Source organism: Phascolarctos cinereus, unplaced genomic scaffold, assembly GCF_003287225.1.
Source record: "Phascolarctos cinereus isolate Bilbo 61053 unplaced genomic scaffold, phaCin_HiC Scaffold_3;HRSCAF=262, whole genome shotgun sequence".
Lineage (NCBI taxonomy): Eukaryota > Metazoa > Chordata > Mammalia > Diprotodontia > Phascolarctidae > Phascolarctos > Phascolarctos cinereus.
The window spans coordinates 105,126,748-105,149,489 of NW_027555736.1; the positions used below are offsets into that span (position 1 = coordinate 105,126,748).

A 22,742-nucleotide genomic window follows, 5' to 3' on the forward strand; every position below is an offset into this window, starting at 1 on the left:
TAAGTGAATTGCCTAGGGTACCACAACTAGTAAGTATGCAAGGCCAGATTTGAATTCAGGTCTCCCTGACTCCAGGCCCACTACTCTGTCCACTGTGCCACCTAACTTCCCCAATCATCCCTAGCTGTTATGCTCTCTCTCATTTCAGATTATCTTCTAGTAACTTATCTGGAGATTGTATTCTTTAGCAGAGTGTAAGTTCCTTGAGGGAAGGGGCTAATTTGTTATCTGGGTATACTCAGAAAACCAAGCACAGTGTCTCATGTAGAGGTGGAACTTGATGTATATTCATTGAATTGCACTGTGGTGGTTGATAGGACAGGAAGCCAACCCTCTTGCCTTGCTTTCCAGGGATTTTGTATAAGATTGTCATCTGGCATTTTTGAAATGTCCTTTTGAAATTGTGAATCCTTTTCATTGAGCAGTTAAATTAAATACATAATTGATGATTGAAGTGTCAAGTCAAGTGTTCATTGAGAAAAACCGGACTTTTGATATTGCTATTATTAAATTGATGTTACATCCACAACAAATTAATTTGCAAAAACTGGGAGATAACCTTTCTCCTTCAACATCCTTGAATAGGCAGATCATATACTCCACAGGATGAGATCCAGAAGAAAAAAGTCCCCTACCTTAGACACTTGGCCAGGCTCTATGATTTCATCAGTATTTGTATACTTCCTTTAGCCAAGCAAATTGTAATCACTCCATACCTTGTCACCTTATGCCACAGGTTCTCAAATTGTACGGTCTCAGGACCTCTTTACACTCTTAAAAATTACTGAAGACCCCCCCCAAGAGCTTTTGTTTATGTGATTTATATCTATTAATATTTACTATATTAGAAACTAAAATAACTTATTGTGATGATTTTCTTTAATCTCATGCACCCCCTGAAAGGCTCTCAGGATTCTTGAGACCAAACTTTGAGAACTGCTGTCCTATAAAAATCTCATCTGCCTCTTTCTATAAATCCTCTATAGAAGATTCCTTTAATATGCTGGATTAACAATCAATCACAAGCATTTATTAAAGGCCTAATATGTACCAGGAATTATACTGGCACTGGAAGCAAAAAGCCAAAAAAGAAATGGTCTCTACTCTCAAGGAATTTGCATTCTATTGGGAAGACAACATGTACACATATTAGAATGCTCAGCTTCTTTCAGGTCTCAGGTCAAATGCTGCCTTCTGCAGGAAAGGTAGGAAGCCTCCTTTCCCAGTTCCCTTCATCCCCTCAAGTACCTATACCCCACCCAGCTTACCTTCTATCCACTTTGTACTTTTCATGTGTGTACTTAGTTATTTGCATTTGTTTCTCCCATTAGAATGTAAGCTCCTAAGGGCAGGCACTATTTTTTGTCTTTCTTTGGATCCCCAAGGCTTAGCACATAGTAAGTACTCAGTAAGTTCCAACTGATTGAGCAATAAGTATATAACAAATTTAAAAAAAGTAATTCATGTGGAACAAGAAATCAGAATCTCATGTAGGAGGTGATTTGAGATGAGCTTTGAAAGAAAGAAGGCAGGTATTCTAAAAGATGGAGGAGAAAAGGTACACTCCAAGTATGGAGGACAGTTTGGGCAAAGACACAGAGACTAAAATGGAATGTCCTTGTATGAGGAACAATAAAAAGGCCATTTCTGGCTAAAGCATAAAATGAATGAGAAGGAGTAATATATAATAAGGCTATAAAGGTAAGATGGAGTCAAGCTGTAAAGGGCTTTAAATCCCAAACAGAAGATTTCGTATTTGATCCTACAGGTAATAGGAACTGCTAGAATTTCTTGAACAGGGGTGAGTGACATCCATGGTCATACATGTGCTTTGGGAATATCATTCTGGCAGCAGTGTGCAGGATGGACTGGAGAGAGAGAAGAGGCTTAAGACAGAGAGACCAGTTAGAAGACTATCGTAGGAGTCTGGGAGAGAGGTGATGAGAGCATGTATTAGGTCAGGGTGCATGTGAGTGGAAAGACATAGACAGATGTTGTAGAGGAAAGGAACAATACTTGCCTTCTTCTTCTTCCCTTGCGGGCAACCAACATACCGCACAAGTTGTTCAGCTGTTATTCGTGATTATCACTAGGTGATGGGTCTTATCAATCCTTGATAATGTCTTTCACAACACTCATGGCACACAAGTCATCACTGCTAATATACTGTGGCTTACCTATGCCCGCTATCCATGTTTCCATTATTGTTTGGATCATTTGTCATTTAATATTTTGCAAGATAACAATATCAAGTGATTTATAATCATTTAACATAACCAGAAGACTCATGATGCTATGGAAATGGATTTTTTGCAGCAAGAAGAAGTTTGGAATCATTGAACCTTCAGTACAGTTCTTACTCCAGTTCTGGACCGAGTTTGCCTGTCCATCTGCAGCCTCTGTCTAAGATGCACATATTGATGGAGTAACTTAGCAGGCTGTTCATTCTGCTGAATGTCAAAGTTTTGGCAATACGAATTTTTCATCCAGCTTTATTTTTCCACTGTGGACGGTTAGACTAATCACTTTTGCTTTGCTGTGGATATCCCTGTGATGGCTTTGTATCATTCTGGGGCTCAATCCAATTAGCACAATGTCATCTTCTCTTGTTTGGATGTCTTCCATGACACCAGTAAATACCTTAGGTGAGCCAAACATTTCCCTGCTTTAGACCTCATGTGATGTCAAATGGATCATTATCATAGATTTCAAGCCAGAACGAACCTTAGAGGTTATTTAGTCCTACCCCTTCCTTTTATAGATAAGGAAACTGAGGCTCAGAGAGGGAGTTGGCTTGCTTTATAGGTTATGAGCAATGTTCTCTCCACAGTCATATCTGTCACAGTCTTATCTAATTATAACATATGCATGCAAGAAACTTCTAGGAAGGCCTTTAAGGTTACATTTTGTTCTACTGAGTCAAATGATTTTGTAAAATTTAATAAACAAGAAGCATATCAGGATCTCATATTGCCTATACCCCTTAGTCTCTTGCACTATCTCTGTAGATGACTGAGAAATCCTCGTCATCATATAATTTGCATTCCTGGTCTGTCTACCTGCAAGATTCTAAATAGGACCTATAGCACTTCTTCATGAAGGCATTAAGAGAGTTGGAAAGTAGATTCTCTTTAGATATGACTGACTGGAGGAAGGAGGACTTGGACATCCATCAGCAAGCATATCTTGAATTTCCACTATATTAACCTTGAAGTCATGCTCATCTCTTTATTCTCACTCACCTCCACTCATCTCCAATCAGTTGCCTAGTCTTGCTGATTGTGAACTCATGACTTACCTTGTGCCTGTTCCCTTCTTTCCACTGATGCAGCCACTAACCCTGACTATTAAAATGGCCTCCAACTGTCCAGTACCTCATTTCTCCTGGTCACCCATCAAGTAATTGCCAAAATAACCTTCTTAAAGTACATTTGGCCGCATCATTCACTTTTGTGGGGATTTTTTGGTAGCTCCCAGCTGCCTCTAGGATAAAATGCATACTCTAGTGTGGCATTAGAAACCCTTCACAATTTGATTTTTGCTTCACTTGCTAGTGGAGCCTCCTTGCTGTTCCCTCACTTTAGCATTCCATCTCCTGGAGACAGACAGTCGGTCATCCTCCATTCCTAGATTGCATTCCCTCCCAAACTCTCCCTCTTAAAATACCTAGTTTCCTCACCTTCTTCACCTTAAATATCTAGCCTTACTTTGGGTGCTATCCCCTACAAGAAGTCTTTCCATATTCTCCTAGTTTTTAGTGTTCTCAAATTTCCCAAATTATCATAATGTTCCTGTTTACAAGTGGTATCTCATCCCATCCAAGGTAAACTCCGTGAGGGTAAGAACCATTTTTTTCCTCTATGCCCCTAGTGTCTGGAATAGTACTTTACATTTAGGGGGCAGCTAATTAATACTTTTTGGATTAGATAAATATAAGACACAATGTCACTCTAAATGAATTCATAGGCTGAACTGAGAAAAGATTTATAAAAACTTGGGAAACGAATAGCATAAGTCTGGCACTGATTTCATTCTTATCTAAATTCTTATAGTTTGGCCCCTTCCTCTGGGCATTTAATTATAGATAACCCTGGAAGATTTTCTAATTTTTTTCTTATGTATTGTAGTTTTATCTTTTCCAGCTAGACTGTAAGCTCCAAAAGGACAAAGAGTGTATTTTCTTCTCTATTAGTATCAGGGATAGCAGAGAGCAGAAGTCTAATGTCCTGTGATAACCTACAAGCTACCTGAGGACAGCAACTGTGTCTTTTACCTCTCTCTGTCCCCCATAAAGCCTACTTGGGGCTGGGTACATAAAAGCTGTTCAATAAGCATTTGTTGAAATGAAATCTTCAGGACCTATTTTATAAATTAGGAGCATAACTTAGGGTTAAAACCCAACAGCAAACTCTAACAGTTCTGGAGGCAGGACTTCCTCATTGTCTATATTATTGTATCATACTGGCTTTCAGGTCCAACATATGAATAAACTAAAGAAAGCTGTGGAAAGCTCTTAAGCAGGAGCCTAGCTGCCCCTCTCCAAAAAAAAAAAAACATTCTAATCTGCGGCTTTATTTGTGTGAATTTGCTTTGATTTAGTCAGAATTCCACTAAGTAATAGGGGCAGACAGATGTAGAGGGGAACACATACATAAATCATCAGTGTCATTAGAATCTGTAAACTAATATCTTCTGGGAAGTCTTGGCAATTATTATCAGGGCTTGCTTGGCAAACAAAAAATTAATAAATCAGAAAGGTCTCCATTTTCTAAAATCCAGCATCTCCCAAAAAGGTCATTGACAGAACAATTAAGGGAGACAAACAAACCATCCTGGCCCCCAGCAGCAGATTCAGAGGCAAGAGACAAACACATCATAGAGAGAGGAGAAGCCAACACAACTCAAGAGAAAGGGAGTTAACTGCTAAGTGGGCAGGAGCTAGAGGAAAAAACTGCAAACTTATCAACAGTGGTGGGGACTTCAGTATGTCCTGGACTCTTTGGAGCTGATGGTGAGGAGAGGATTTGAAAAAGGCTAGGAACTGGGGCCTGTTTGCTTTCTGAGACAATACTCCAACTATAATAGGTGTAACTGGGAAGGTTGGAGAGAGAGGGCAAAGAGAAAAAAAGAATCGAAGGAGGGGACATCTGCTCAGGCTTTAAGGTCACTATTGATATGTGTACTTTTGAAAACCAGCTATATCTAAAGCATCCACTTCAGGACTTCCTTCTGAGAGAACAGATCAGACCATTTCACTTCCCTGTTCAAAAAGCTCAGTTGTTCCCTCTTACCTCTGGGATCAAACATGACCTCCATTTTGCTGTTTAAAGCTCTTCAGCAATCTGACTCCCACCTACTTTTCCAGGCTTATAATACATTAGTCACCTTTATGTATTTCACAATCAACTCAAACAAGTCTTCTTGCCATTGTTCCCAAATGACACTCCATCTCCCAGTCTCCATTCATTTGCCCAAGCTGATCCAAATGTCAAGAATGCACTAACTCATTTCTCACCTTTTGAGATCCCTAATTTCCTCCAGATACTCAGATGTCACTTCCTACAGTATGAAGAATCTTTACTGTCATTCCCAACTGCTAATGCCTCCCCACTCATTACCTTGTATTTTTTTTATATATACTTATACATACGTATGTCCCTCCCAATAGAATGTAAGCTCCTTGAAGAAAGAAATGGTTCCATCTTTGTGTATCCCTAGTACCTGGCTTATAGTAGGCATTAAATCAATGTTTGTTAATCAACAACTGGTTGTTATAAAACAAACGTATTATGGCCAGTTTAGCAGGAAATTAATTTATGCAAAGTAAATCCTATTTTAAACATTCTTCCTTTACAAAATAAAAGGTGTCTCCTTGTAGAAATTCAGAACTCAAAGACTGACTTTAAAAAGGACTTAAAGCAGTGGCTAGTTTCAGTGCATAATGGGTAGTGCAAGGGACTAGTAAATTTGGGGCCTATCTTGAATTTTGCAGTACCTTCCAAAGTTTGGCATCTTATCTCCAAACTTTGCCATTTTTCCAAACTCTTTAACCCAAAAGAATACTTTTTTTAATGTTTGTTGAAACCTCTGACTCCACACTCATTTTCTGAGCTAATCACTTACTATGTGCCAGGCATTGTAGTAAGTGTTGGGTATACGAAGAAAGGCAAAAGACAATCCTTGCCCTCAAGAAGCTTGTAATCTAATAAGAAAGACAATAAGCAAACAAATATGTACAAGCAAGCTATAATACAGGACAAGTAGGAAATAATTAACAGAGGGAAGGCACAAGGATTAAGAAGAATTGGGAAAGGGGCAGCTAGGTGGCATGGGGGATAGAGCACTGGCCCTGAAGTTAAGAGGACCCGAGTTCAAATCGGGCCTCAGACACTTTACACTTACTGAGCAATTTAACCCCGATTTAAATTTCACCCAATTTAACTGGGGCATTTAACCCTGATTGCCTCACAAGAAGAAGAAGAGTTGGGAAATACTTTCTGCAGAAGAAATGAGATTGTAGCTGAAACTTGAAGGAAGTAAGGGTAGCTAGGAGACAGAGATGAGAACATGATGCCATATCATACCTTTCTCTCATACCACCAGCTTACATGGAGTTAGATTTGCATGCAATTCCTGGATAGAAATCCCTTGAGGTTGTTGCCATATCTTCTGAAATGAACTTGTCACTTACTCCATCAGCTTTATAAGCACAAAAGTCTACATGTGAAGTTTCTATAGCGAGAGGATCATATGATCATAAATTTAGAGCTGAAAGGGACCTCAGACAACTGGTCCAATCTACCCTTGGAATTTATAGATGAGCAAACTGAAATTTAAGGTGACCAAGGTGTCCAAGGGTACAAATGTCCCAGCAGAAGAGCTTGGATTTGAATCCACTGACACCAAATTCTAAACATGAAAAGGAATGACTAGCTCATTTACTCACTTGTCCACCCTATTCCCAAGATGAGGTCAAAGGTCACTGTTATAGATATGTATTCCAACTCCTCAGGCACACTCTTACCTCAATGGATTCAAGATTTCTCTTGTGTCTTCAATAACCACCCAGCCACCAAAGGAACAGCATGTTATCATATTCGTCCCATCATAGATATTGAAGCTAAGCGTCATAGAGAAGAGACTAGATGGTTCTACTTCTCACCTTAAAATTAGTAGAATAGAAGCTGCTCATTTTCCTCAGGGCAAACACTATAAGAACCCCCCAAAAATGGGCCCTATCCATGGCCATCATCTCTGCATTGCCAATTGCCTCAGCTCACTGAAATTATATGTTGTATTGGCACTGAGCTTGGGATGATTTTGCATTATGGCTATCTATCAGAACCACAGGACCTGAAGGACTCTGACCAGGATGTTCTCAATAATCTGCCCCTTTTTTCATTGTGTGAGTTCCATGTGCCCTTTTCTGGGTTGGTGTCTCAGGACATGCCTGTTTTATCATGTCTTTTTCTTATAGAGTAGCTTCCTATTGTGCACAGATGATCTAAGTGGATGGTCAAGGGCTCATGGTCCTTGATCAATCAGTCAATCAATTAACAAGCATTTATTAAACATTTACGATTCACTGGGCCCTAGAGATACAAAGAAAAGTAGAACTTGTCTTCTATTGGGGAAGGCAATAAGTATATAAATAGGCAAATACAAGATATGTTCAAATAAAAGGCAGCCTCAGAATGGAAGTCTCCAGCACCTTGAGAAGAGAGGCTTTGCAGTTCTTGAGTTGCTGACAGAGAGGGACTCTAACAAAATCTAGTGCACTGATTCTTCTGTGGCAGAGTGACCTTAAACTTCATCTTGACTTGGGATTGGGATGAATAAATGAATAAATGATTGAGTCAGCCCTCTTCCTGCACAGAGAGAGAAAAATCTCCTTGTCCCATTACTATGAGAGTGACTTTCTGAGGTGTCAGGAAGAACAATATTAGGAGCGTGGACATCCCTGTGTTATTTTATGTCTTAAAACAGTCTTCAGAGAAGAATGTCTATTTGGAAGTGACAGTACTCTGAATTATTAATCCTGTGAGGAAAATAATTATATCATATTCTAACTGGGCTAGAGGATGTCACCTGGTCTTGGCAGCTGCTGCCTCAGGCATTCCTATAATATTATAAATTGAAGAAAAATCACCAAGCTCAGTTTCCTCTTGGTTAAGCATAACATCCTAAATCGTGAGCCCTGAAAGGTGAGAGCATAATTTTGCCTACTCCATATGCTGGCTTAGAAAAGACAAGAGAATTGTTTCAGGAAAGGATTGTGAATTGAAATCACCCTCACTGAAATTTAGGGGAAGAGGAGTGTGATGCAGGGATATCTGGAGACATGTAATCAATTGGGGAAGATGATGGGAGCTTAGGAAACCAAGTGTGGTTTGAAGACCATAACATGTCCCCTTGCATCAAGAGGATAAGATAAAATCACAATGGAGGCCTAGATCTTTTGGGAGAGAGGATGAGAACTGAAGAAAGTTGTAGGGAGAACCCAAGTATGGTCTAAAGACTGTAACTTATCTCCCTGCTTCAAGAGACCAACAAGAAAACCACAGTCTTATGGTGAAGGGGGCATGAATCCAAGACAAGAAGAAAGTGCACCAATATCAAAGCCCTGGCCTAATTCTATCTAACAAGAATAAGCAGCAGCTTCCCCTAACCATCCCAGCCCAGAAGGATCTCTTCAGTGTCTGAGCTCAATGTCACTCTCTCAGCACTAAACACACAGAACCTCGCACTATTGATTATTGTGGTGCATGTGTGTGGGTCTGCCTGTCTGTGGTGGATGGGTATGTGTATGTTCCCTCTCCCTAATTAGACTATATGCTCCTTACAGCAAGGGACCAGGTCACCTTTTCACCTCTGTATTCTCTCTCTCTCTCTCTTTTTTTAAGGCAATTGGGGTTAAGTGACTTGCCCAGAGTCACACAGCTAGTTAAGTGTCAAGTGTTTGGTCTGAGGCCGGATTTGAACTCAGGTCCTCCTGACTTCAGGGCCGGTGCTCTATCTACTGTGCCACCTAGCTGCCCCCAACACCTCTGTATTCTCCACAGGGACTAGCACAGCTCCTTGTATACCAAAAGCAGCCAAAAAAATTCTTGTTTATTAATAGGCTCCTAGCTAATCAAAGAGACAATTCAAAAGCACCGAAGATTCCTCAGCCCTGCTCTAACCTCATTCTTCTGTGGGATCAAAATATAGCCACCAAATTAACTCCCTCTCAAAATTGCTCCTTCCCAATTTGGACACAAAATCCTATGATTTTTTTCCCCCAGATGACTCCACAATCTTGTCTTTAAATTCTATTTTTCCACCTATAATTAACTCACCCTTTTGCCCGGCACAGTTTATTGCACATAATAAATGTTTGTTGAAAGACTGAGATTGCCAAGTATTTGCATCTTGGTTTCACCTTTCTCTTTTGTGGTCTATTTGCCCTATGCATATATAACATTTCTGTCTTATATTGTAAATCCCTAGGTCTATAAAAGTCTACATCGCACTCAGCAGGCAACCACAACCAGTTAGCTGAAGCCGCACCTCCATGAAAGCCTTTTGGGTCACTCCAGCCCTCACTGATCTCCCATGACCCAAGGAGTTAGAAAGGAGGCCAGCTAATCCCACCTGTACCTGAACCAGGATTCTTTCTACAACCCAACAAGTTGCCCAATAAGCAGCCAATCATCTTTTAGTCAAAAGTCTTCTAGAGAGGAGGGAGACCCACTCACTGCCAAGACAACACATTCCACCTGAGAACAGCTCCAATCACTTTTCCTTATTGTCAGCCTAAATCTCTTCATCTGCAATTGCTACATGCTGTTCATGGTTCTGTCTTCTGGAGCTAAGAGCAAGTCTACTCTTTCTTCTATAACTTAGACTTTCAAATATTTGATGACAGCTATCGTATTCTCTGAAGTCTCTTTTCAGGGAAAATATCTTAAGATCCCTTCAAGTGATTCTCTCATGTTATATTCTCAAGGCTCTTCATTATCCTGATTTCCCTCCTCTCAGTGTTTTCATTTTTTTTTAATACCCTTCACAGAAGGTCACACCCAGAACTGAACATTGAGGTCTGGATATCATCTGGCTAGAGTCACGTACCATAGCACTTTTACATCTCTAGTCCTAGATACTATCTCTCTTACTGCAGGCTAAGATTAAATAAGGTTTTTTTGGCTTCCGGATTGTATTATTGATTCACATTGAGTTTACAAGCCACAAATACCCCTTCTACTTCTCTCTCTCTCTCTCTCTCTCTCTCTCTCTCTCTCTCTCTCTCTATATATATATATATATATATATATATATATATATATATATATATATATATGTATATATATATATGTATATAATACATATATATAATATATATGTGTGTGTGTATACACATATAGAGAGAGAGAGACATATACATATATGTATATATATACTATATATAGTGTGTATGTGTGTATACTATATATGTATATGTGTGTGTGTGTATATATATATATATGTATATATGTATGTATATGTGTGTGTATGTATGTATATATCAAGTCTCTTTTCTTTGGCTTGTTCTCTAAGTCCTGTGCCCATGCTATTTGCATTGGTCAAACTGGACTCATATGAGTCCCTGGCCTCTCCTATTTCCAAACCTTGGTTGTAACAACTTTCACATGCTTAGAACAACTTTCTATTCTCCATTTGCTATGCTTCTTCATTATTATGACCTTCACATCATTTTGAAGCCCTGCTTCCTCTTAGAAGTCATCTTTGATTATACAGACTAGAATGTGGACTCATATTTTTCCCAACAAAATAAACATACTTCATATTACTCTTGCCCACTAATCCTCCTTCACTTCAGAAACTCAATCATTATTTACATCACTATTATTTCCTAGGCTAATGACCATGCCATCTTTGTATCTTTCAAAGGACCTAGCAAGCTCCAGGTTTCCAAGTGGCTCATAAAAGACTCCTTTCTGATGAAGATATCTTCTCTAAGTAATGCCTGGTCCTATGTCATGTAACCTGGGAATACTTTTCCCATGTTTCCATGATTGCCTGGCAGATTCCTCTGAGAACCATGGACAGTTTTTCCTAGGGTTCCAGAGGTTGCTGCAATTTTGGAATCAGGGCAAGAGTTATTGGGTTTTTCACTATTTTGTTTATGCAAAGAAGACTGCTCTGTCTTATTACCCTGACACCATTTATACTTGTTAGGTACAAAGTGAAAATTTTTAGACACTTAAATATCCTGGGAAATGCACAGTAAGCAAGAAACAAGCTCTCACCTGTTAATCATTAATGAGGTTATTGATGCCTTTGCACATGGTCATGGTATAGCCCAATGGTATTTGAGATATCCAAAAGCAAAAAAAAAAATAGAACATCGGTGTGGTTCTGAAAAATTAACACATAGGCAACGGATAGCACTTTGTGATTGTTTCTACCCAGGAAAGGCCTGCGACCCATTATTCTGTACAGAAATGGGCAGGAAATAGAAGACCTACATACAATCTAGAAGATCTCTTGAATAGCCATGGTTTTAAGGCTACGAGATTTCTTGGGAAATAACCAAATACTTCTTTCCATTACATAATAAAAAGGTTACATATGTGCACACACTCTGTATATCTAGCTGACAAAAATTTAGGGCTTCTAGAGACATGTACAGTGTGAACACCTACACCTCAGAAATTGGCAAATGCCAAACTGGGGTTCAATTTAAGATTCCTCCTGCATCTCAGACTGTTGTAAAGGTGAGAAGTAGCCCCTGGTCTAGGGGGAAGGTCTAACGATTCTTGTAACACACTTGTCTCTGTTCTAAACACACTCCTAGTAACAATGGAATGAGGAGTCCCACTCATTAATCCTGGAGGAATTAGCCAGAACTTAGTTTAATGACATGTTGACAGGATGGGGCAGCCTGTCACAGGACCATCAAACACTCCCTCTACCTGCCAGACCTGAAGATCATCAAACCTAGTATCACCCTTGGATGCATCACTCCCCTTCTCCATTCTGCTTTGGAAGTGGCCTGGTCTAATTCTCCTAGAAGAATTTTTGAGTCCCTGAAGTGCTGCAGACTGGGATAGCAAGTCCCTTCACCATCCAGAAACTCAATTTCTCCATGTGTAAAGTGGGCAGAAGAATATCTGCCTTATCTACTCCCAAAGCACTGTTTCAAGGATTAAATGAGATCATGGATTTAGAGGTAGAATGGACCCTAAAAGATCATTTTGTTCAACTGTCCCACTTCCATCTTACACATAAGGAGTTTGAGCCCTAGAGAAGTAACATCCTAAAGACACAGAGCTAGGATGAGCCAGGATTTTAACCCAGGTGCTTAAAATCTAAGCTTAATATTCTTCCTACTATATCGCACATAGGTAATGGGTATAAAAATGCTTTGAAACTGTCAGGAACAGCAATATGGGACTGTACCTATAATTTTTAAAGTCTAGGGAACTCCCAGATAAGAAAACTCTTCACGCCAATGTAAGTCAGTATCTCATCCACAACTCATTCTTAGTGAGTTCTTAGACCTAGAAAGGTTAAGACTTGTCCAGGGCCACACAGTTTATAACAGAGAGAGGACTTGAACTCAGAGTCTTCCTGGCTCCAAGGCTATTCTGTATTCAGTATACCATACTGTAAACACTATAAAATTATTAATGTTACTATTCTAATATGGGGCAGTACTTCCTATGACTCATAAATCTGAGGCCTCCATGCGACTATGCCAAGCTGAATTGAACTAAATTGTAAGTACCTAGAGGGTGTAGATTATGTCATTATCTTTTCATTTCCCAGAGCCTCTAACACAAAACATAGATTAAGTGCTCAATAAACACTTATTATAAAATGGAATGATTTAGAACCTGGGAAAAAACCTTAGAGATCACCTAATCCAACCTCCTCATTTCAATTCAATGTATATTTATTAACACCAACTACAAGCAGTATTCTTGACTCTAGGGAAGATAAAGTTTAGATAAAACAATTACTGCCATCATGAATCTTACAGTTAAGGGAGGGATACCATAATGCATGAGTACAAAATAAAGTAATCTATTATCAGTGCAGAAGAGAAGTGAAAAATGTTATGTGATCAGAGGTGCAAAAGGTCACTGAAGACTGACGGAAAGAAAGGAAGGTGTCTTAAAGGAGGTGGCACTGGACTTAAGTTTTAAAACCTGGCAAAATAGAAAGACAGATGGATAGATTTTAAAAAAAAAACCCTGGGTAGGAATATAGCAAGTCAGAGAGATGGGAGAAGAGGGAGAGTATCCCAAGTAAAAGGAATACCAAAAGCAAAGGAATAGAGCATGTTCATACATATACGTAAGAATAGACCAGTCTGGCTAAATCAGAGCGTGCATTGAAATGAGTAATATGAGAAAAGGTTGGAAAAATAGAGTGGTATCAGACTATAAAGAGCTCTGAATGCCAAGTTTGAAGTTTACTCAGTAACCACTAGGGCATCTTTCAATGAAGGTATTAAGCAGAGGAATGGCATGGCCAAATCTATGCATGAGAAAGGTTAGTCTGATAGAAATGTAAAGATTCTCTCTATATTCAATCAAGAAAAATGAAGTTGGGAAGGTCTATTAGAAGCTATTAGAATTATCCATGCAAGTCAAAGAGGATGCCTTTATAAAAAATAGCAAAAAGAAAAAAGATGCAAGTCAAAATCTTTAAGGTTTGAGTCTATAAGTTTTTTGTCATTGCTCGGTCATTTCAGTTATGCCAGACTCCTTGTGACCTCATTTGGGGTCTTCCTGGACAAGATACTAGAGCAGTTTTCCATTTCCTTCTCTAGCTTGTTTTATAGATGAGGAAACTAAGGCAAATGGGGTTAAATGACTTGCCATAGCTGGTAAATATCTGAAGCCAGATTTGAACTCAAGTCCACCTGAGTTCAGGCCTGGCACTGTATCTACTGTACCACCTACCTGCCCATCCATATGTTAGAATCTGCACATTAGATTTAGAATCTGTAAATTAGATGTAGTTAGAATCTATAAGTTTTGGGAAATGACTGGATATGAGAAGTGAAGGAGAAAGAAAAATCAAATATAGCACCAAGGTTTCAAATGTGGGAGACTAACTGAAAGGTATAGACACTAACAGAAACAGTGAAATTAGAAACAGCCTGAGTCAGGGAAAAGATAAATTCAGATTTAGATTTGAGTTCAGAGTTGTAGTCGGACATCCAGGTAGAGATGCCCAGAAGGCAGTTGGAGATATGAGTGTGGAGCCTAGGAGAGGTCAGGTCTAGAGATATACATGTTGGAGTTATTTGTATAGAGTTGACAGTTGAACCTATGGGAGTAGATGAGACTGTCTAGGGAAATGTGATTTTAAAAAAAAGAAGAAGAGAAGGGAGCTAAGAGAAAAATTTTAGATATATCTACCTTGAGTGGTTGGAAAGAAAACAAGAAGTCAGTGAACAACATAAAAGAAGCAATTATATAGGTAGGACGAGGGCCAGGAAAATACGGTATCTCAGAAACCAAGAGAATATGCAGGAAGGGTAAGGTGTCAATAGTGTTGACTATTACTGAATATTTGCAGCTTTTTGTTGAATGAACAAACCAATGAATGAATGAATGTCATGACTCTTCTCTGAAGCCTTCCAAAGCTCACCTTCACAGATGTGCCCCTTAATTTACCTCACTAATAACACACATCTATAGTCTGCACTGCACCAACATATACTTGCTTCTATAAAACCATAGAATCTAGAAATCGGAAGGTACCTTAAAAAAAAGAATATGTAATCCAATTTCCCACTCAGTATAAGAAATCCCTCTACAACTCAATTTGATGAAACTGTTCTATGATTCTTTCAGAATTATGAAATTTATGTTATCATTGAAACTTTGACCACCATTGCCCCTCAGACCCTGATGGAGATAGCCCAGGACCTTGGCTCCAGGATCACAGGGAATAACGATGCTTTGGGGCCAGTGCCCTCAGCCATCATCCTGGGAAGCAATCCTTGTGGAAATGAAACCTGGTAGTTACTCTTGCAACGGCTCAGAAAAGGACCAAAGACTCAGAAAGGAAAGTTCTTGCCACAAGAGTCCTTGGCACTGTCAAATGGATTAGAAACTGATAGGTTTTCATCAGTGGAAGTGACATTGAAGAAGAGGCATTAATATCTGCTTTGCCACTGCACTCTGAGAGCCATGCAAGATCATCCAATTTGCCAACAAAACCCCTCCATCTGTGTTGTCTCTCCCATTAGAATGTGAATTCTGAGACAGGGGACTGCCTTCCTCTTTTATTTTTATCCCAAGCACTTAGCATAGGGTTTGGCAAATAATTTTGCACCATCTTTTTCATTAATTCATCTCTCTGGCTGTTCTCTCTGCTCCTATGAGGAAAGGGACCATATCTTCCTCTTACTTTGTCTCCTCCCAAACATGAGTCACAAGCCAGAGCACCAAAGTAAGCATTAATAAATACTTATTAAGTAATCCCATGCATGAATAAATGAAAGTACTAAAAGTATACAGCACAACTGGGGAAATGCCCATCTATTTACAATAGGGCTTAGCAACACATTAGAACAGAGGAAAATCAGCCTTGTTTACTCAAAGTATATTCGGTCTATGAAAGCACAAGGTGAGAGAGCTCAGCACTCCTCTCAGAATTCAGTGTGAGCTGCAAAATCCACCTACCCTGGGTTATTAGCCAGCCCACATAAAGCTAATCTCCCATTTATCCTCATAAAGTTGAGAAACGTGTTTTCAGCAGAGGCTGCATTGCCTTTATTTCCCCCTGAGTGTAGGGCTGTCTGCCCTCATTGGATCTGGGTAACCTTGTGGATGGTGATCATGTACACTCTCAAATCTCAGCCTCCCCAAGGGCAGAACCAGAGTCTCACCTGTTCCAATCATACTGAGAATAGGACTGTGTCTCCCAGTCAGACCTAAAGCTCCCTGAGAACAGATTATGTAAGTCCCAGTTCTCTTATATGGCGCCCACCTCCTCCAAGAGTTTTACCCATAGTGGGCTCACTCAGTGATGTTGCCTGACTATGCCCACTGCCAGCATCTTCATTATCTTGTAGAAAAGGCCTGGATCCACCGGCTCTTACCTCAAAATGGAAGGCCTGGGAAACCATATGACTAGCAGATTCTATTGCTTGACATTCTGCTAGCTGCTGGATATTCAGGTCTTACCATTCCTCCCCACCCCCAGTTCAGGGCTCTCTGGATCACTGACCAGGTGGTAAGCAGGGGGATTTACAAGAGCTAAGTTAGAGAAGTTCATAACCATTAAGAGCTTACCTCCAAAGTGAGCTCTCCGTCACGCTGCCCAGGTTGAAGTCATAGAGCTTGGTCAGAATCAGTATCACCTGCAGGGGGAGGGGAACGGGAAGGGGAAAGATACAGGAGAAGAGAAAGGCTTCCTTTAGGTTGTGTAACAATATATAATGCATCTCTGATCCCCCTAGAGGAGGGTTTAGCATTTATCCATTCAAGTTGAGGGTATTAGAGGATCAAGCAGGGAAAAAAAAAAGAAATCATTAATTTAATGCATCCCTGTAACTGCTTGCATTTATTTTAATTCCAGTGATGCTTTGCATCTGAAATCAAACATGCCAACAGGAATTAATTGGGCATTGTCAGCCTGTTTCTCCACATCTGTACTTTTTCAAGGTCAGGGACAATGCTAGGCTGGCTTCCTTCTCTAAGCTGGATACCTGGAGATAATATGAAAAGTTTTCTTTCTAGTTGAGGTGGCTCTGATGAACTAAAAAAAAGATGTGTGGGTACCCATCCCTAATCCCCCATTGCCCCATTAAACAGGGTTTGATATTGGTAATGATGAGCTGAGTGTATCAAAGGTCTGTAATGCCTTCTCAACCTTAATCAGGTGGCAGAATGACTAGTAAAATACTAATCCAGCATTCCCTAATTCCATTGGTATAGAAGCATGCTCTTATCCCCAGGTTAATCAGGCTATTGTCATTACATACATATTATACATATTCAAAAACATATATAGATGATTGTCCCTCAAACATGCTAACCACTCTGCTCAACTTATTCATTTCCCATGAGCCACTCCTCCACTACACCTTAGTCACATAGAAATGTGGTCATACCCATGATTAACATCACCTACAAATGTAACACTTTCATATTAAAAAATTCCAGAATCTCCCTACCCAACCACATTCTGTTGGCTCTTTACCTCTCTTGAATCCCTAGCCTCTTTATCATTTTGTCCAGTGAACCCTGCCAAGCCTCAGCTTTGATCACTCCCACCATTTTGCCATCTGCACTCCTACACACATGCTGCTGAATAAAAGCTGGGGGGTGGGGAGGGGATCACACAAATATTCTAACCGGATTCATTACAAATTTATGTTACACAACTTCAGCTGGGCCTTCACTGCTGTAGGCAATCCTTCTGTATCTGTCCCATTAACCCACTATCTCACTCTCCACTGTGATTTTTCCAAATCTTTTCATCTTTCCTCAAGCTTCCCACAGCTTCCCTTTTCCCCACTCTCTCAGCTAAGAGCCCTGCCTCATATTTTACAGAAAAAATTGAGGACATTTGCTTCAAGCTCTGTCTTCTCCCCTCTACTCTATATCATATCACTCATATGCGTTCTACCATTAACCCCTCTTCACTCCTGTACCAGCTCAAGCAATCCTATTCCATCCCATCTCCCCCACCAGATTTCCCCCTCGTTCATCCCCATTCTACCACTTATTTTCAATCTTTCCTTGTCTGCTGGCTCATTTCCTACTGCCTGAAAAGATGTCCATGTCTCCCCATCCTGGAAAAACCCTCACTTGATCCTTCTCCACTATCATCCTATATTTACTCTGCTCTTTGTAGCTAAACTCCTTGAAAATTCTATCTACAATAAGTGCCTCCATTTTCTCTCCTCTCACTCTCTTCTTAACATTTTTACCATCAGACTTCCAATCTTATCATTCTACCATTAGTGTCCCTCAGGGCTCTGTCCTGGGCCCTCTTGTCTCTACATACTACTTCATTTGGTGATCTCATCAGCTCCCATATATTTAATTACCTTCTCTTTGCTGATAATTTTCAAATCTACCTGTCCTGTCCCAAACTCTCTGCGGACTTCCAGATATCTCCAACTACCTTTAAGATTTTCTGTAGGAAGTTAAACTAAACACATCTGAAACAGAACTCATCTTTCTCTCTAAAACCTACTATTTCTCTGTAAAACCTGATAATTGTTTGTGTTTTGTTTCCCCCATTAGATTGTGAGGCTCCTTGAGGGTGGGGACTGTCTTTTGCCTCTTTTTGCATCCCCAACACTTAGCACAGTGCCTGACACATAGTAGGTACTTAATAGATGTCAACTGACTACCTGTTTACCACCATTCAGCATCATAGTCCTGTTTCAAGACGTACCTAGGAGGTGTAGATGTCAACCATCTTAAATAATATGGTGGAGAGGTTTGGCACAATAGCTCCCTGGGAAGTTCTCTGTCTTATCCTCATGGGTTCCCAAACCCATCTGCTTGCTGGGAGTCAGTCCTCACTATATAAGTGTCTAGGCAGTAGCTTGGGTGCATCTGAATGCACCAGCCTCCAAGCCCATGCACCTGAATCGATTTTAATCAAAACGCAGGTGCCTAATATACTTCACCCATCTGCATGCGTGATAATCCAGTTACACATAATTTTGTTTATCTAAATTTAATGCACAACTCATTGCACTTTTTTCCGTTTCTTCCCCTGCCACAATTTAACTTCCTCCAGTTCATTTAAACCTCACCCATTAAACTCTTTTTTGAGATAATGAATTTTCAGCTCTGGATATGGGACTTTCCATTCTAGGTATCCATTTAAGATTAAAGAAAGATAATCAGACACTCTATTGAACATTTTTATGGCAGTTAAATGACAACAAAACATTCCACGAGAAGATTTATTCCCCACTTTCCCTGTCCAGTACCCCAGGGGGTCACTTTGCATCAGTACCATTCCCTTTACATGGATGAAACAAAAGCTACAGGAAGTTGTCTTGAGTTGTCCAAGGTCAAAGAAAGGCTGGTATGATGTGGCAAACCTCTGCATGGTCACCCAAGAATAGCCTATCACACTCCTTCCACTCTGTCTTCAATGAGGAACCAGGGGAGAATGGGCCAAGAAGACAATGAACACGACAGAAGTACTGCCTGACACAATCAGCCCAAGATCCCAATCCTCTTTCCACTAGGCCATTCTGTCTACCAAATGGGACTTGTCCATGGAATCACCATACACCTCCTGAGTGGGCAGCACCGAGCTGAGCGCTGCAAATGAGAGCTGTGGTCCACGTGGGACCCAAAGATCCAATCTCACTTTCAATGACGTGGAAGCCAACGCTGATATACATGCACATCTTCCCCACACACCCTAGTGAGATCAAGCCCCAACCCTTGAGGCGAAGGAGGTATTGTTGTGTAATGGAATGTGTTGGATCTGTTCTCAGGAACAGGCTTCCTAATCCTGTCTCCAACATGTCCTACATGACCATCCACAAGTCACAGGATGTCTCTGAACCTTACTCTCTTCATCCATAAAATGGAGGTGGTAATAAAACCTCAAGTCCCTGCTTCAGTTCAATAAACATTTATTAAGCACCTAGTATGTCCCAGGTACTGCGCTAAGAGCTGGGTATACAAAAAGAGACAAAAGACAGTGACTGCCCTCAAGGAGCTTACAATCTAATGGGAGAGACAACATATGAACAAATATATACATAGCAAGCTATATAAGGGATAAATAAGAAATAATTAAGAGGGGTTAGAGGAGGCTTCCCATAGAAGGTGAGGTTTTGGATAGGACTTATAGGAAGCCCAGGAGCTCAGCAGTCAGTGGGGAGGAAGCAGAGCGTTCCAAGCAGGGAGGACTGCCAGAGAAAACACTCAGAACCGAGAGGATTGTTGTAAGAATCAAATAATGTCATTTGTGGATAAACATCAGCTATCATTTTCCACAGCTACTGCCATCCAGAGACAGAGGAAGATAGAGCATAGAATCACAGAACATCTGCTGAAAAATCTATCTTGTATATTATCTAATTGAACCATCTCACTTTTTTCTGATGGGGAAACTGAGGTCCAAAGAAGAGAAGTCACTTAGTCAGGGTCACATCGCAAATTGGCAAAGCTGAGGCAAGGAGAGGGGTCTCCTGATTCCCAGTTCAATGCTCCTTTTCATTCACCAAGCTGCTTTGATGCTACATCAATATCGGATCTTTCCATCTATATGCAATTTTGATTCTTCAAAGGTGGGCCATACTTTCAAATGCCCTCACTTTTAGAAACAAGGTTGGGGTAGGGAAAAAAGAGGAAATGGAAAGAGCAAATCTGGGAGAGAAAAAAATCCCTCTGTTCCCAAGAGAAAAGGCCCAGGCGAGCAAGCTCAAGGGGCTTAGCATTCATCTTGCAGCCTCTCTTCCCCGGGAGTCTAAGAGAACAAGGAAATTAATATAGCTGTGAAGAGATGATAATGTAACCTTTAGGCATAAGACATGTTGTGTGTGGCAAACAAACAGAGGCAGAGGAGGGGCAGACCCTGCCAGTGGGGCCTTCACTTATTGAGCAGACAGGTTGAGCTTGTCCAAGGCCACCTGGGAGAGGGGGATTTCTGATAGAAGGAGGGAGAAAGAAAAGCCGGCCCAGCCTGAAATTAGTAAACCAGCCAGGTGAGTCCCTTGACTGCAAGGCTCTTATTGACAATGTATTAGGGATCTAGAATGAGTGTGCGCCTTTCTCAGAAAACTCCCATGGATGCACCTGACAGATGCCCAGGAATCCTGAGGTTAGTATAAGTCTAGGAATACAGCAAAACTACCCTTTCTTCTCTGACTTCATGCCTACACTACCATCCCACCCTCCAAGGATGGTGACAGGGAGAGGGAAACAGAGAAGGGAGACTAGGACCCCGGTGGGGATGGCAAAAATGGCTATGTAGGGCCAGCCTCTGACACCCAGAATTGTGAAGTCACACAGGTTGGTCTTTGACTCTCCCCATCCCCTCCATCTTTCAGAGACTCTCTCTTCCCCACCTGGCAGTGCCAGTTCTAAGAAAAAGTCTTGTTTGTTTAAAATTGTGTCTCTGAGTGATGCATTGCTCCAAGTCTGGACATAATACCCTAGAGCCCTCCCACTCCTGTTCTCCCTCAACCAACCTCTCATCTACATCAGAGGAGGTCAGTCATATGACAAGCCCTAACCACCCAACCCTAATGCCCCTTCTCCGCATCTGCACCTTTGCTCCCCTGCTCCTTATTCCTAAAATGCCCTCTCTACCATCTCTCTATTGCTCTCTCTCCTTCCATCTATTCCTTTTGCAATTTTATCAGTCCTTCTGTGAAGGTTTCCTTGATACTACCCTATCCCACCACCATCCAGAAGGGAATTCTCCCTCCTCTGAATTCCCGTTGTACTTTTGTGCCCCTCATCACCATTTTCTTTATATTATAACTATTTGTGTGATTATCCTAGCTCTTCTCCTAGACTATAAACCCTTTGGAAGGGAGAAGAATATTTTACACAACCTAGTGCATCCTAAAAGGCCCAGCACAGGGACTTGTACTACTAAGTATATCATAAATGTTTGTTGTATGAATTAAACGTTAACATTCAGATGGCTTACTCTAGGAACATCTGTATTTCAAAATGAGGAGATGCCTTAACATAAATTACAGAATTTCAGTTACCTGGCAGAATATTTTTGGAAGGGCAGAAGGTTCTACTGAACTCCTCAAATCAGGAGTTCCCAACATGAGATATACATACCCTCAGGGGGTACAAGAACCAAGGAGGTACAAGGAATATTTGGTAAACAACCATATTTCTTTATATTTACATATTATATGATACATATTATATTATACTATATCAACATTAATCATCTTATTTAGCACATGCATTTAGCATATGTATTATTTCCTTTCATATAGAATAGAACCTAAAGGAAAGTTTACTGAAACCCAAAGTGCATAGAGATTTTTTTTAAAAAAGGGTAGGAATCTCTGTCTTAAAGCATATGATTAAGACTTCTGTCTTCTTTGTCTATGTCTAAAGCAATCCCTGAAAACAGAAATACAGGCTTATCAATCCTTGACCCTCCCTTTAATAGAAATCACTCAACCAAATGCAAAAGGTTTGAGTCCCCTCTAAGGTCACCTTCCCCCAAAAGATTCATAAGACCTGGCCCCCTACCCCTTTAAAAAGGAAGACTGTGAAACCTGAGCTACTAAGGATCCTTCCAAAATATACCTATTTAGACAAGAGATGCACCAAGCCCAGTGTATAAACCTGTCTCCTCTGCTTATCTCCAGAAGGAAGACTCGGAAGCCTAAGGGAACCATTGTCCCATGAGAGGATGACAAACTCTGCAAACTTGTCAACTGCAGGAGGACATATAAGCCTTCAAGCACATTAGCAGCAGCATGACCTTTTGTACCCATAAAATTTTACTATGAAGGAAAATTGCTTTAGTTTATTAAGCTTGCCTGAATATATTTAAGGTTTTAAAAGGGTAGATTTCCCTCTTACCCAAGCAACCATCTCCTCACCCTGCCAACTACCCACATGTGCACACACAGTCAATGGTATTTATTTCCATATTCCTGGAACAGAAACAGGACAGGAAGGACAGGGAGGATGCCATGAACTGACACCCTCGAAAGGAAGTCAGCTTAGGAGGGCTGAGGAGTATGGAGACTGATGTTCCAATGATGC

The 22,742-nt window shown here is 40.5% G+C and overlaps 1 protein-coding gene across 1 annotated transcript in view; it reads right to left on the reverse strand.

The window, feature by feature from the left end:
* The window catches only part of SORCS3 (sortilin related VPS10 domain containing receptor 3), a 670,210-nt gene that overhangs the window by 458,722 nt on the left and 188,746 nt on the right, over positions 1-22,742 (reverse strand). The window contains exon 2 of the mRNA XM_020987979.2: positions 16,299-16,366. Within this exon, the coding sequence (XP_020843638.1) occupies positions 16,299-16,366 (68 nt within the window). The remainder of the gene's footprint in view (positions 1-16,298; positions 16,367-22,742) is intronic.